Source organism: Ruditapes philippinarum, unplaced genomic scaffold, assembly GCF_026571515.1.
Source record: "Ruditapes philippinarum isolate M1 unplaced genomic scaffold, ASM2657151v2 ctg973_1_1_1_1, whole genome shotgun sequence".
NCBI lineage: Eukaryota > Metazoa > Mollusca > Bivalvia > Venerida > Veneridae > Ruditapes > Ruditapes philippinarum.
This window is the reverse complement of record NW_026865621.1, coordinates 116,066-130,871: the sequence shown is the minus strand read 5'-3', so window position 1 is coordinate 130,871 and position 14,806 is coordinate 116,066. Positions and strand designations below refer to the sequence as shown.

Here is a 14,806-nt window from a genome sequence, read left to right as displayed (position 1 = left end):
ATTATACATGTGACCTGGAGGCTAGGCTCAGTTTAAGTTGAAACTTAAAACAAATGAATAGACTCTGTCTTGCCAAGATGCAAAGAAAATTTATTGTCAATTAACCAATCTTAAAAGACTCATGTCATAAGAGAGAATTTCTTCAGATTTATTTTACCAGATACAAGGATACCTGAGTCATCGGCATATAATAAAAGCTTATTGCTTAGGGTTGCAGATATGTCATTGACATATATAAGACATAAAAGAGGATCTAAAATAAACCTCAGGGGGGGGGGGCACCATAGGTACTCAGTGCAGTAGAAGAATGAGTACCAGCCACATCCACCAGCTTCTGTCCATCAGAGATAAGACTTGAACCATGTAAGAATGTCATTAACTATGGCAGATGCTTGAAGTTTCAATGAATGAAGAAAAGAACTTCTTCATTGCAGGTATAGGTTGTGATCAACTGTTATCAAATGCCTTTTGTAGATCTAAAAGTATCATGCAATACTGCCTTTTGTCCATTTTTTAATTTCATACAATCTGTCAAATGAATCAAACATGTGTCAGTTGAAAAACCACTTTAAGCCCTGACTGAAACTGCCTGACCATGACTCCAAACCCATGACTGTCAGAAGACCAACTGACTACTATCCGGCCGGCTACACATTTTTCTCTTTAATAATGAAAACAGTTCTAAACCACAACATATTTCCCCCACTATTGATTTGTGTCCTTGAAGTTTCTGATGTTAATTCAGAACATAGTGAATTAAACTCAGGGTTTTATGCAGTCACAGGATGATAAAAACTTTCAGCTTGACCAGAACTCCGACCTGTGACCCACAGAATAATGTACCACGGCTGTAGCGATTGATATCTGGGCGCTTACACATTTTCTCCCCTAAATAGTGAACAGTTCTAAACCGTGACAGATACTTTTAGATTTTTAAATTAACAGGTAGATTAATTCTTAATTAAACCAGTAAGAAAAAAACCTTACATACTCATAGTCTTAATCAAAATAACAATTTATATCTTGTATAATTATTTCTACTAAAAATGGCTAAGCCAGTTATTGGTTGTGCCATTATTTACAACAAGTCAATTTGAAAGTGAACATAACTGTACTAATACATGTACAATATCTATTTTTTGAACAGATAAAAAACCAACCTTTTTTCTATGATAAGAAATTTTATGAAGGCTGATTTGTATTTTGGATCAGGGACACTGAGCGAAAACATGAAAATGCAACAAACGAACCACTTTGTGGTAGATTGTATTTTCATGTTTTCATGGCGCCCAGTTACTTTTTGTAATTTGTTGGTTTCATGTGGCACAAATCACTCACTACAAAATTAGTGCAAGTGACAATCTAGTCTCTATGAAAAGTCTGTTGTCGGTTGACTCTGGAGACCTGGAGGTTGAGACCGGTGTCCCTCCATTACAAATAGATAAGACAGAAGCTGTCCTTTTCAAACTATGCACATGTTAGAAAAAAAAATTAGAATAACTATTCAGAATATGATTTTTTGAGACTTTATTAATTTTATATTGCTTGATCCAAGTTTAAGGACATTTTCAATCAATACATGTATTATCATTTATTAAATTAAATTGAAAGTCTCATCCCTTTAAATAATAATGTCATAAATATTAAATATTATAACGTCTCATCATATCAATATACTAAGATATACATGTATGCACATAACAATTAATAATTCCCAGTTTCTATTAAATAAATATGAAATCCCTAACATTAACATTAACATTGGTACTAATGGATGGAAATTCAAAATATAGTAGAAAGAAAAAACCATAAAATGTATTTATAAAACTCTATTATAGATACTATTATTAACCCACCTGGGTAAAAACATCTATAACCTGTAGATTTAAAGTACATTTAAAAATGCAAGTCTAATTCATCAAAACTGTAAGTCTTTAAATACAGAAATACACATTATAATCATATGCTTTAAGATGTACATGTATTGCACATTACATTTTAATTAACTCCCAGTTTTCCAATAACATCCTATTAACATTGGTACTTGGGATGGAATTCATAATCTTGTAAAAAGAAAACTATAATGTATAGTATTGAAGTAAAAAAAATCTCAAATAGTCTATATCATATAATGAAGATTGAGTTGTGTGTCTAAACATTAAACGCATATCTCTTACAGTAACAAATACTGTCCCTCTTTTAACCTTCCATTAGACTTTACTATATAACTAACTGCATATACATGTTTATCAAGTGTTTAAAATTGATAACTTCAGGAGGTTATCCTTTAATATATGGACATATGGACATTAGCACCTATATGCATAGCTTTAATTTTCTACCTTCCATTTTTACCAAAGGTTATTTATTAACAATTTATATACAAACACATAGTGATTAGAAGATTCCTGTAGCAGAATACCTGTAGGTATGTACTTACTGAACAATCTAGAAAAATCCAGTCTAAGGTATATAAAGCAAGTAAAAAAATCTATCAATAGTCACTCCTCAGGGCTTCTACAGTATGCTTTTGATGACCTTACAACTGGTAAATTTTATACAACAAAAATAGTAAGTAATACCTAAGATAGACAGAAAAGAACAAATAATTTAGTAAACATGAGTTACTTCCCCTTAAAATAGAGAAAACCTGAAACCCAAAAGAACACCATAAACAGCAAAATTATGAAATGTTGCAGGCTTAGTTTTATTAAGCCATGCAAAATAATGGTAAAGTATTCATTAAAAGTTAGATGGCTATGTGACAGCAGTATTAATTGCAGAAAATCGGATAGCTTTCAACATCCGGATACTGGTACACTTTGTAAACAATCATTCTGTACAATAGATAAACGTAATATGGATAAAATCAATAGGATAATCGTTTACAACAGTTCCATTATATATCCTAATACTCATTTGCAGGTGAACGTTCTTCTTGTAGGAAAATTTTGAAAATATATAAATGAATGAAAAAGAATACGGCATAAATGTAGACCACAACGATATTTGAAATTCGGGTTTTAGTATTGCCAATAAGCTAAGGGACAAGCTGTTAAATTGAGCCTGCAATTTCGTGAAAATAATATCACAATGCACATGCTTTTTACATAAAGTTATTAAATACAAATAAAACAACATATTTGCTTACTTGATTTTTGCGAATCAAAATAAAACTAATTAACACAACATGACATTAACTGCTAATAATAACAGCTCCTTCCATAGGCCAAAATAAAAAAGCATTCCATAAGAGACGACGCCGCTCACCGGCGTCGCCAACAAGTAATCAGCATATTGACATGAAATGAATACATGTATAAAGAAATCAGAAGTTATGTACATAACAGATATTAAACATTCTCTTTTATCTTCGACAATTCATCCGAAGTAAATATTAGCATACAAATATTCTATTTCTGTATAAAATCATTGCACATTATTATAATTTTGCAAAATATGTGATTGTCGTTTCTAAGTATATTTTTCGGAGACTACTACCAGATGAGCTTGTCAAAATATGATAATTAAGGAGTCTCTATAAAATCAATCTGTAGATCCTAGTTACCTCTATCTTGGTGTTCGAAAGTATCAAGATAAAGTTTTAAAGATCTATAGAGAACATATTACAAAAGTATACTCAATATCAAAAATTTAAAAAAGATTTATGTGAAGGTACATGAAGTCTTGTTACAAAAACGAAACACAATACTTCTAATAGCAAATATATAAAAAGAAAAACATGTTTAACAATAGAACACCAGAGACTGAAATTTCCGATTATGAAATCAGTTCCTGTTAATTTATAATACTAGTTTTATCTTAATATAAACTAATTTAAAAGGTTTGTAAATTTTTGTTTGATTAAATATTTCTTAACGTGTCAAAATCGAAATTATTCAGAAATTCTATGACACAAATTTATAAATGATTACTACTACATTGTGTTCATTTTAAGTGTTCTCATATATTTTCTGTTTGTATTAATTTCATAACCGTGTAACTCCATTGTGTTATAATTATACGACATATATTAACTTGACATTATATACAATAAACTTATTACAAAAAGCAAAAAAGAAAAAAACAACATATTTATAATTTATACTAATTATATGAACAGTTTGCCTCTCCACAACACCCATGAAATTATACTAAATACAAATATATACTGACATTAACGTTTATGATTTTACATTGTACAATTTAACAGACGTCCGAAACAATTTTTTCTTACATAAAAAAGGTCAGTCATGAGTTATATAAAGCTCAAATATTGGCGTTTGTTTATAAAAAGTGCCCATCACCTAAATAAAGATGCAATAAATCGTTTGTCATAAAGGTATCAAAATGTAAACAGAATATTACCTTGATTTCAATACAAAATACTTATGGGTAACCCCATCAATAGCAAAAAATAACATAATCAAAAGATCGTTCTGGTAATTGGTCAAATAGTAACTTTTTTTGCAAAACTACAAAAGGTGCCAAGAATAAAAAAAAGCTTTTGAGAAACAAATGTCTTTTTTGAGGCATAGTGGGCCTAAAATGTTCACAAAGTTATTATTGAAAGTTAAGAAGTTATACTCCAGACAAGCATACTACTTCGCATGATGAGAAGGAAGAACGGCGGTGTAGGACAAAATCCTTAGTTGATTTACAGTGAAAATACATTACATATTTAAACAAAATATTTCAGTTATGGAACAAAAGCCTCTTGGTGAAAAGCGACATTATCATTATTATTTTCTGCATTACATGAATGAATATACGCCAATTGCCATATTAACAAAAATTTTCTATTTATTTTCGTGCAGCCCGATAACAGAGAAATTCTTTTACAAAATAAAAATGAATATGCATGCTATTAACTTCTAAACAAAGAAAGTTATAAAAAAATATTACCAAAATAAAAAAACACATTTTCAAAAGAATGTGTGAAATATCAAATATGTTAAAAGTTTCAAATACTTTATGTTATAAAAACAGATATCAAATTAATAATAATGTAACCGTTAGTTTATTTGTGGGTTTTCTTCCTTGTTAAATTAAATTGTGCTAAAATGTTAAGATATTGTGATGATTGTGGTTAAATAACATTATAAATAAATAAATTATAAATAAATTGCTTTGTTACCTTATTTTAATATTGAAACCGGATTGTTTTTTGTTTTTTTTAAGAAACAAAGATCTTGAAATTTTATTGATCAGTGTAAAAAAATGTTTAATAACCTTTGTGGAAAAAAAGTTGACAGTAATAATTAGGATTTCCAAGAGATAACATTGTGGCTTTCGAATTGAAGTAATTGATACTGTTTTAAATATCTATTAGCTTACGTAAGGACAACCTGCGCAGATTTTATATTTTGTTTGTGGTTTTTCACTAAGAAAGTAACATAAAATTAAACAACATAATCAACAGTAACATAAAAATGAGAACGATATTTGTATGTAAAGAAGTATTCTACTGAAAAAAGCACGCGAATTTGTACAATGTCAAAAAGGTCCTTTGGTTCAACGAAGGACAACACTCGAGAAAGAAAATTGTAAAAGATACGCTAGCAATTGCTACGCATTGCAAGACTTTTTTTAAAACGGAGAAATTTAAGCGATGTTTTTTTAAGTGAAGAATTCAAACAAAACCCGAATAGAAAGGTAAACATCATCTACAACCTATGCAATGTAGCAAAACGGTTCAGCAGGTGTAAGCCGAATTGAGATCATGTATTTAGTTCCTACAGCAAGACATTAACACGGTGAAAAATGAAAAATCAGTTTTGAAGCAAACACTACAATCCTTGAACTTAAAAAATATTTCTCTGAAAAAACAATTGACAGATTCTATCAGTGAAGATTATGACTAAGAAAAATAACAAATGACAGAATTTCATCATTTGCCAAAGAAACAGACGGTATTTCTCACGCAGAACGGCAACAACAACAACGACCGACGCTACCACAACAACTTCACGAAAAAGCATCTTACGATGAAGTAGCTTCTGGCACAAACCTCAGTCAATGGAAAACAATCCCGAAGACAGAAATTCGATTCGATTCGAGCTGGCTCAAATACAACTCTTTTTGCATCACTAGCTAAAAAGAAATAAGAAAACAACCAAAATCTCTGCAAACTGAAATGATTAATCGATATCATTGGTTAAGGAAAGACGTGTTCCGGATTCCGGGTACTGGAACTTTTTATTTTATGTTTATGTTTAGTCCGCCATACGCGACGGTAATAAATGTTTTTCTGTGAATAACTTAAAAATTGGGAAATACAAGAGCCTTAAGTAGAAAAAAATGTGTTATTTCGATTTTGTATCAAACTGTCTTCCGATTTAAAGTTCGCTTCAGGTTTTACAGGTGGATAAACAGAAGGTAAGATTCCTAGTTCCATCGTGAGATCTAGGACCAGAATTCAAGGAATCCGGGTCAGCTCGGCCCTAAAACGTATTCGGCCCCCGAGTCAGCTCGGCCCTATTCCAACTCGGCACGGGTCAACTCGGCCCACCTTTTAATTATTAATATTAAGGTTTGTGTTATCACTATTTATTGTTATTATGAAATTATTTATAAAACACGGATTGACAGTTTCAGAGGCTTTTCTTATCAGTAGAATTGCGAGTAAAGATTACCGATTGCGTATCTCAGACTCAGTGTATTTCTGACCCTTTCAGATGAGCCTAGGTATAGGTGTACTAATAAATAAAGTTTACTATTGGTTTTGCTTAAGAAAGTGTTAAAATGTAATTGCCTTGGAAATATGAGAACACAAATTTACTCACAAGGCCACAGATGGGTGTTAATTACAATGTTGTATACATAATTGCTTACATGCAAACATTAAATGAAATAAACTATGACGCAATTGACATGTCTATCCTACAATATTCACTGTGTTTTCCAGAATTTTATCCTCTTAACTTTTGTTGACTGTGTTAAAAAGTTAAGTACCACGGAAATATGAGGCACCAGTATAGGTGGTATCCTCAAGGTACTTTATACCGGGAGGTACTTTGCAGGGCATTTTTTGTCAAAATTGTGAAGGGGCCTGGACCTGTTCATTTTGTGAAATAAGCGTGATTTGTCGTAAAATTGTGAATTTTTTTTCCATATTATTTGGCATTTAGCAACATTATAAAACCGGAAAATCTGCTTCAAGTCGGTAATTTAACCCGCATAACATGTGCTAAAACCATTTAACTTGATTAAAACTATTTCTGTGTTCTTGAAATTGGCGTTAATCATGTAGAATCGGAACGTAAACAATGTATTTCAAAGACAAAGTCCCAATATTTGTGAAATTTCTTTTGAAATTGTGAATTTTTTTCCGCCACTTTGTGAAAAAAAAGTGCAATTTTGAATTGTGAAGGGGCCTTATATCGGCCCCTGTTATAGAAGGAAAAAAAGCCCTGCTTTGTACCGGGAATGTCCAGATATTACAAACAATACTTATATAAAAAAATTCTTTTGTATGCAAGTGTTTTTCACATTAATTTCATAAACAATATAGCATTTTTTGAAGAAAATTCAAAGTTTTAATAACCCTATTCACATAAATATGTTTTTAGTATAAAACCAGTAATATTGCTAGCGATTTGGACCCAACATGATATTTTGAATGTGTGTGCAATGCTTATCAAATTGTTACCCTTTTACTGTGTGGTAATTGATAAATATTGAATAGAACTTTAGTATCATTAACAGTAATGGACCATTTACATATGTTTTTAACTTTTTATTGATTGCTTAAAAGTCATTCCTGGTATTAAGTACTTAAAAACAAAGATGGCTGCCACTCATATGAGGTTATTAACAGAACTATCTTTTTGATGTATAGTTAAAATTTCTTTTGGATGATTGTTATTTTTGTCAAAAAATGGTACCTTCTACGGAAAATAACTATTTTATCCTAGATTTTTTCTGTATTACATGATGGTGGGCCTAATAGGGCTTACCCTCCCGGTAGATAGTACAAGTTACAACCAGGATACGTTTAACCGTAAATTTAAATACATTCAGTGTCAAACAATGTGTTGAAATATATACTGAGAGAAAGCTAAGATCACCGGCTTTTACTTGGTGTAACAAATTTTAAAACCGGACATTTAATCTAGCGATTTAAACATGGCTAAATTTGCATTCTTTTGCAAGCGAAGGGAAACTAAGGATAACAACTTTTGCTTTTTCACTCGATATACCTCGGTTTTTTACGTAGTTCAACAGAGAGAGTTTATAAATATAAGACAAATGAATAAAATTTTTTTTTCGAAATATACTTTATTTCGGCAGAAGTACAATGTATAATTATATAATAATAAGATATTTCTTATTATTCATTTACCGTAACAACATGCAAAGCAAAGTTAATACGTTATATATATTTTGTAAAGGGGGCCGAGTTGACCCGTGCCGAGTTGGTATAGGGCCGAGTTGACTCTTTTCCTATTCAATCAGTTAAGCCGTTTTTAGCCAATAATAAATGGAAGGGGAAATTATACTTTAAATTTATTTTAGCTATTAATGGGCAGCACGAAATACCCAAATATGCCCAAATGTTGCCTAAATCAGGGCCTTCCCCAGGCCAATTTAGCGCCCCGGTGCCGGGGCGCTTGTTTTTCCGTTTACGGATCACCGGGGCGCTTGGATTTTGGCTTGCATGTTGATCTTAGCGCCGGGGCGCTTGTATTTTGACAGCAGGAGAAACTTCTTATCAACGTAATAGCGCGTGCTACATTGTCGCATTGCGTCATCGATAAATTAATCTGGTGTTATGACAGGATGTGTCTATAAACATATGACCGCTAATAATACACAGTATTTGTTGATGTAATTAAAGAGCAATCTGTTTTCGGAGAGCTTAGCAATTAATTGCTTTTGAATGAAATCAATTATCAGATCAACGGCGATTACGGATTATGGATAATTTATGTTGCAATAAGCGTGTTTTATTGGTTCATGGGAGGTGCTAAATGCGATGTGATTTAGGTAAGACTGTTTTGTTGTTTAAAAAAATATATAAATTTGAGTACTTGAGCAAGGACAACTTAATTCTCAAAAAGTTTTTAAAGAGTCTGTTTCGTAACTTAAAATAAATTTTGAAAAAATGTCTGGCGCTAAGAAAAGGCCTGCATCAGGATCGATTAGCATTACAAGTTTTTTTTGTAAGACGAGTGAAAATCAAACCGAGTGTAGAGACACTTTAATTATGGGATGTACAAGTCCCCCTTCTAAAAAAATGAGAAAAGAGAGATGCACTGGTTTTGATTTAAAGTGGAAATCGGAATTTCCTTGGGTTAAAGAGGTTGATGGAGGTAAATAATGAATTTTGTTTTGTTCAAATAGTTAGTTAAAATTTCATTTAACACAGTACTATGTGTTTAATATTTTACTTTCTCTTTCTATTATTTTTTTGTGGCATATCTGCATATAAAATGTTGCACTTGCAAAAATAATTTTTTCAAACATAATTTATTCTTGAATGTTTGCTGTAGTTTGATGCCTTCTTAAATAGATTTAAAAATCATAAATGTTAGCATAATGTATTTTAACTCTGTGAAAATTAGTCGTTTAATTTTTTAATTAACAAAGTATTATGTTTTTAATATTGTACTTTCTTTTTGTAATTTTTTTTGTGAGGGATATCTGCATGAAAATGTTAGATACCAGACTATTTGTCAGACATAATTTATTGTTGAAGGTTTGCAGTTGTTTAATACTTTCTTTAATTTTATAGATTTAATTTTAACATACTGTAATTATTTCATTTACATGGTATTAGGTATGATGTGTGCCCTCTGCATACGCCACCAGCGCCGCCCCAAGAGAGCAGCAGTAGGACAGGCAACATGGGTAGACCAGCCATGTACCTGGATTGTCAGGAAGGCCATCACACGCCACCAGACCAGTGATTCTCATAAAGAAGCTGCAGCATTTGAGGCTAACAGGTCTGCACCAAAGACAATACATGGAGTGGTGGAAGAGATGACAAGCCTGCAGCTCCAGGCTCGGGTGGCAGCATTCCGCAACCTTTACTGGCTTATTAAGCAGGAAATGCCACACACATCAAACTACCTGCCACTTATGCAGCTATGTAAGACACTCTTTTGTATTTTGTATAGAATTCATGATGGTTGAATACTTATTTTTATAAGAAATATAAATATCTAGTGGTATGTTCTTTAATTAAGTCACTGTTGTACTTTTTTTTGTAAAATTGTTTGAACTTTATCATGTTATAACAGTTTTCTTACAGGCAAAGAGCAAGGTGTCAATATCTTGTCAAACCTTGACCAGGGAGGAAATAACAATGGCCAGTCTCAGCGGTTCATCCAAGAGGCTGTCTTGACCATGGGACAGTGCCTGAGGGACAACCTCCTGGAAAAAGTACGGGCATCACCATGGTACACCATAATGGTGGATGAAACAACAGATGTTGCCGTCCTCAGTGAAATGATTGTTTATATAAGGTATGAGATAACTAATATGAAATATATTTCAAAGTTAACATTAAACTAGTACATGCAAAGTTTTAAAAAAATCAACATAAAATACATATTTTGACAGACACTTATCAATTTCTCAATTTTCAAATTATTTCAATAGATTTCTAAAGGATGGTTGCAGCCAGACAGAGTATTTGTCGATCGTGCCTCTTAAAGATGGCAAGGCAGATACCATCACAACAGCCATCTTAGAGTTACTGTCATCATGCAACCTGCCTCTGCAGCAGATGTGTGCCTTTGGAAGTGATGGAGCGGCAGTGATGGTTGGGAAGAAGACTGGGGTTGATGTCCAGCTTAGACAGCGAGTTCCTCACCTGATCGGCATCAACTGTGTGGCCCATCGATTGGCACTGGCTGAAGCACAGGCTGTGAAAGGGGTTCCTTACCTCCCAAGGTTTAAGGATATCCTTGGGGACCTCCATCGGTTTTCTGATCACAGTCCTGTACGCACATCAGGCCTGATGGACATACAGGTAATCACTCATGTAACCATTTTTTTGTGATATCACTTTGTACTCTACAATTAAAATAATTGACTTCTAAGTGGAAATTAATATAAAAAATGAATGCCTGAAATAGAGCAGAGAATTAACAGTGTATAATCTTCACTTTGTTTTGTATATGATATCATGTGCAGATATTTATTGATCTCTATTTTAGAAATTGCTGAATGAGCCAGTTCTCAAGCTGGTAGAAGCTAAGGATGTTTGGTGGCTGAGCCATGACAAGGCAACAAGCACGCTGATGAAGTGCATTCCTTCAGTGTTTACAAGTCTGGAACGGGAGGCTGAGGAAAGGAATGATGTCAGGGCAGCAGGACTTGCAAAGTTCACCCAGGACCATCGCTTTGTAATGTCTCTTCATATGATGTGCGACACTCTACCTCATCTCACAGAACTATCAACTGCCATGCAGGTATGTGTAGATTAAATGCAAGATACTCCCAAGTGAAATAGTATCATTTAAAGTTATGTTTAAAACTTAAACTATTATTTTAGTTTATTTAAACTTGTCTTTTTCAACAAGTAAAAAATTAAAATGCTGAAAACAGGTATACATTGTACGTTTGTTTGATATCTTCAGGCCCCGGATGCTATTTACACTACTGTAAAACCACTTGTGACTGGTACACTGTCCATTCTGCGGGGTCTGCAGTCCATGCCAGGGGAGGCCTACCAGAGTGCAGTGCAGAGGGTAAAGGACCTTCAGGCCCAGGGGTTCAACATCAAGCCTCCTTCTGAGCAAGAGACTGTAAAGTTTAGAGAGAAGGTAAATTAAATTTTGCTTAATCTAAAAAGTTATTTATATAGAGAATACTGAAGTTTTCCTATATGTTGTTTATAAAGTTTCCTAAGCTGAAATGAACAAGGTGTAATTTAAACATTATATTGAAACATGACATTGTATTATTTTAGGTGTTCAATCCATTTATGGAGAACATTGTAAATAATTTGGAGGGCCGGTTTCCAGATCTGCCTCTTATACAGAAGTTTGAGGTTTTTAACACAAGGAAGTTTCCTGATGACAACAGCACCAGTCATAGGGAAGAGGACATCAAGGTATAATGAAATAACAATTTTCTAATGAACAGATGCTTGTTGTTCTTTTATTTAGCTAACTGGACAAGTTAATAAAAAAGCATGATTGTTGTTAAAATAATAGAACTAGAGTGTTTTAAATATTTTGATATTAAACAAATTCTAACTGTTGCAGTATAATGTCAAAGAAAGTAGTTTGTAACTTCATTTATAAGATAAAATTATATTAAAGATGCTGGCTGAGCACTTTGGACATGTGGTTGACAAGACCCTTCATGAGTGGCGCCAAGTTAGGGAATCCATTGCTGACAGTGGGCTTGCTGCAGACAAGGCCATGGAGTGGGTTACCATAAATTTGAAAGTCAGCCACACCAACCTCTTCAAACTTGCTGCTGTGGGGCTGTTGATCCCTACATCAACATCAGGTGAGAAAAATAAAAACTACAAATATAAATCAAATCATACAAACTATTCAGTCACAAAATTTCAAATATTAAACAAAACAAAAATAAAACAATAACTAACTTTTTGCAACGTAAACAACATTACTCTTTTTTTTCTGTTTTTATTTTGATTCATGAAAGAATTTTTTTTACAGACTGTGAGCGTGGATTTTCCACCCTCAAGAGGGTTAAAACAACACACAGGGCATCTTTGAGCCCACCTGTTCTCAACGCCATCCTTACTGTTGGGATGTTAGGACCAGCAATAGAAAAGGTTGATATCAACTCCATGGTGAAAATCTGGCACAAGGAGAAACCAAGGCGTAGCCAGCTCTAGACAGTCATGAATTAACTGATATAACATTATTGTTTTATATTTTTGTGTGATATATATTTTTCTGTTAAAGTTATTTGAAAAGACAATAAAATATGTAAATACTGAACACCTTTTGTTTGTCTTACCTCTCATTAAATATGCACCAAAATACACCATTCCATTGTAAGGTTTCAAAAATTTTTCGACATGCGGGAGGGCGGAATCCCCCCTCCCACACCCACCCCCTCCAAGTTGCGCTTACAGAAATTTCTGGGGAAGGCCCTGCTAAATATAACCAAATATTGCCCAATTATACTAAAAATAAATGTTTTATACTAGATCTAAAACATTGCTGTCTTAATCATGAATACATAAATACACTTTCACTAAGATATAATCAAACATACCCAGATATACATTTTCCTATCATTGTGTTTTGAACCAAAATATGCAGTGTAAGAAATTAGGATTTGAATCGACTAGGCTGGTCGGGCTACCAGGTTGGAATATTCACTAGCCCAATAGACATTTCACTAGCACGATTCATTTGTTCAAATCAGTTTTTTATATTGCCTCTGAAAATGTTATAGCCTGGTCGGGCTTGTTACAGTGAAAAGTTGGTAGCCAGAGGAGAAATTTAGTAGTCTGGGGCTATAGGACTACTGCTAATTTCAAACACTGAATATGTACAGTATATTAAAGCTATTTTTAATAACATGGACACTTGTGTATGATATGAAATTTCAACAAAATTACACCTTAAAAATGTAAGTGTAGACAACAAATATCATATCTTGATTTAAAATTGCAAGTACATTCATAAAGAACCTATATAGTAAATATTTCAGAGCAAGGATTTCATGTAAGCTTAATTTTGCCTGGGGATGCAAATAAACATTACCGATTGTTTACAACCATACAACCACAAATACATGTACATCATTGCGTGTCAGTATATATGTAGGCGGTCCTATGCATATCGACCTGTGAAGCGATAAGCCAATCAGCGATAACGCTTTCGATCATTGTCACGCAATAGAGATCAGACTAATGTATACACGCGCTCTATGTGTAATTACCAGATAAAACACAAGGTTATTGATTTTATATCTTTGACCAACAGTTCATTGGAAAATACCAAATTTTACCGAGAAAAGGATAAAAATAGCGACTATTTACGCCCCATGTTTAAAGACTGTTTTCCCAAATTACAAATGAGTGTAATTTTGAATAATTGTCGAATATTTTTGGCATTTTCTAGGCAAAATTTTGCTTTCGTTTCATTTTTGTAAAAACGTTTTTATAAGAGTATTAAGAATTTAAAATATTGTGCCGAAATTCCAGGACAACAAACCAAAATACACATAGGCTTTTCTTTGATATTTAGATTCTATCCGAAAATTGATCCCGAACATCGTCGATTTCACGTTCGCCGGAAACTCTAAAATTTCGCAAAAAATCTCAGTTTCAAAGCCAAAAATGTGAATGAATTGTTCCTTTATTATTCAATCAACATTAAATCTTTAAATATAGATCTTCAATTTGCCCCCTTTTGAAAATATTTGCTTAAATAATTGACGATCAGATGAATCTCTTACACTCTGTGTGAAGCTGTACACGATTTTCGTATTCATTCTGAATATATGCCTAAATTAATATCACTGTTGTACAGCGTCCACCGGATATAGCCCCTAAAAACAACGAAAACGAAAGTAGAAAGCTTCACACTGAGTACACCCAAGATAATGTTTTAACTTATTTCTTCATCATAACTTCATTGATTTTTCCAAACTAAACAATTTTGTGAAGCTACATGGTTCTTGTTTTAGAGCAATATTTGCTTTTGTCTGCAAATTGAATACTTTTTGTTAAATTGGTGATGAATTGTAGCGTATTTGTTGACATTTGCGAACGATGTTGACATTTACCACTAAAACCAGCCCAAAACGCATTTGCTGTATCGAATTCAGCCGTTAATACAAACTATAGCCCTCCCTCTACTAA

At 32.9% G+C, this 14,806-nt stretch overlaps 2 protein-coding genes across 2 annotated transcripts; both read left to right on the top strand.

The window, feature by feature from the left end:
• The first annotated feature begins 8,571 nt into the window (after positions 1 to 8,571).
• Positions 8,572 to 11,008, top strand: LOC132729770 (zinc finger protein 862-like). Its single transcript, XM_060715591.1, has 4 exons — positions 8,572 to 8,988; positions 9,782 to 10,093; positions 10,256 to 10,469; positions 10,606 to 11,008. Exons 1-4 carry the CDS (start codon positions 8,973 to 8,975, stop codon positions 11,006 to 11,008), a joined length of 945 nt encoding a protein of 314 aa, XP_060571574.1. The 5' UTR covers positions 8,572 to 8,972.
• A 146-nt stretch (positions 11,009 to 11,154) lies between these two features.
• Positions 11,155 to 13,065, top strand: LOC132729779 (zinc finger protein 862-like). The gene is made up of 5 exons (XM_060715599.1): positions 11,155 to 11,420; positions 11,589 to 11,774; positions 11,921 to 12,064; positions 12,276 to 12,468; positions 12,642 to 13,065. The coding sequence occupies exons 1-5, from the start codon at positions 11,250 to 11,252 to the stop codon at positions 12,821 to 12,823; spliced, it is 876 nt and encodes a 291-aa protein (XP_060571582.1). The 5' UTR covers positions 11,155 to 11,249; the 3' UTR covers positions 12,824 to 13,065.
• The last annotated feature ends 1,741 nt before the right edge of the window (positions 13,066 to 14,806 follow it).

Coding starts and splice junctions, on each gene's coding strand:
- LOC132729779 (XM_060715599.1), top strand. CDS start 11,250: ATGAAGTGCATTCCTTCAGTGTTTACAAGTCTGGAACGGGAGGCTGAG. Junction 11,775..11,920: donor CTGTAAAGTTTAGAGAGAAG/GTAAATTAAATT, acceptor GTATTATTTTAG/GTGTTCAATCCATTTATGGA. Junction 12,065..12,275: donor ATAGGGAAGAGGACATCAAG/GTATAATGAAAT, acceptor ATTATATTAAAG/ATGCTGGCTGAGCACTTTGG.
- LOC132729770 (XM_060715591.1), top strand. Junction 10,094..10,255: donor CCTGCCACTTATGCAGCTAT/GTAAGACACTCT, acceptor GTTTTCTTACAG/GCAAAGAGCAAGGTGTCAAT. Junction 10,470..10,605: donor GAAATGATTGTTTATATAAG/GTATGAGATAAC, acceptor TTATTTCAATAG/ATTTCTAAAGGATGGTTGCA.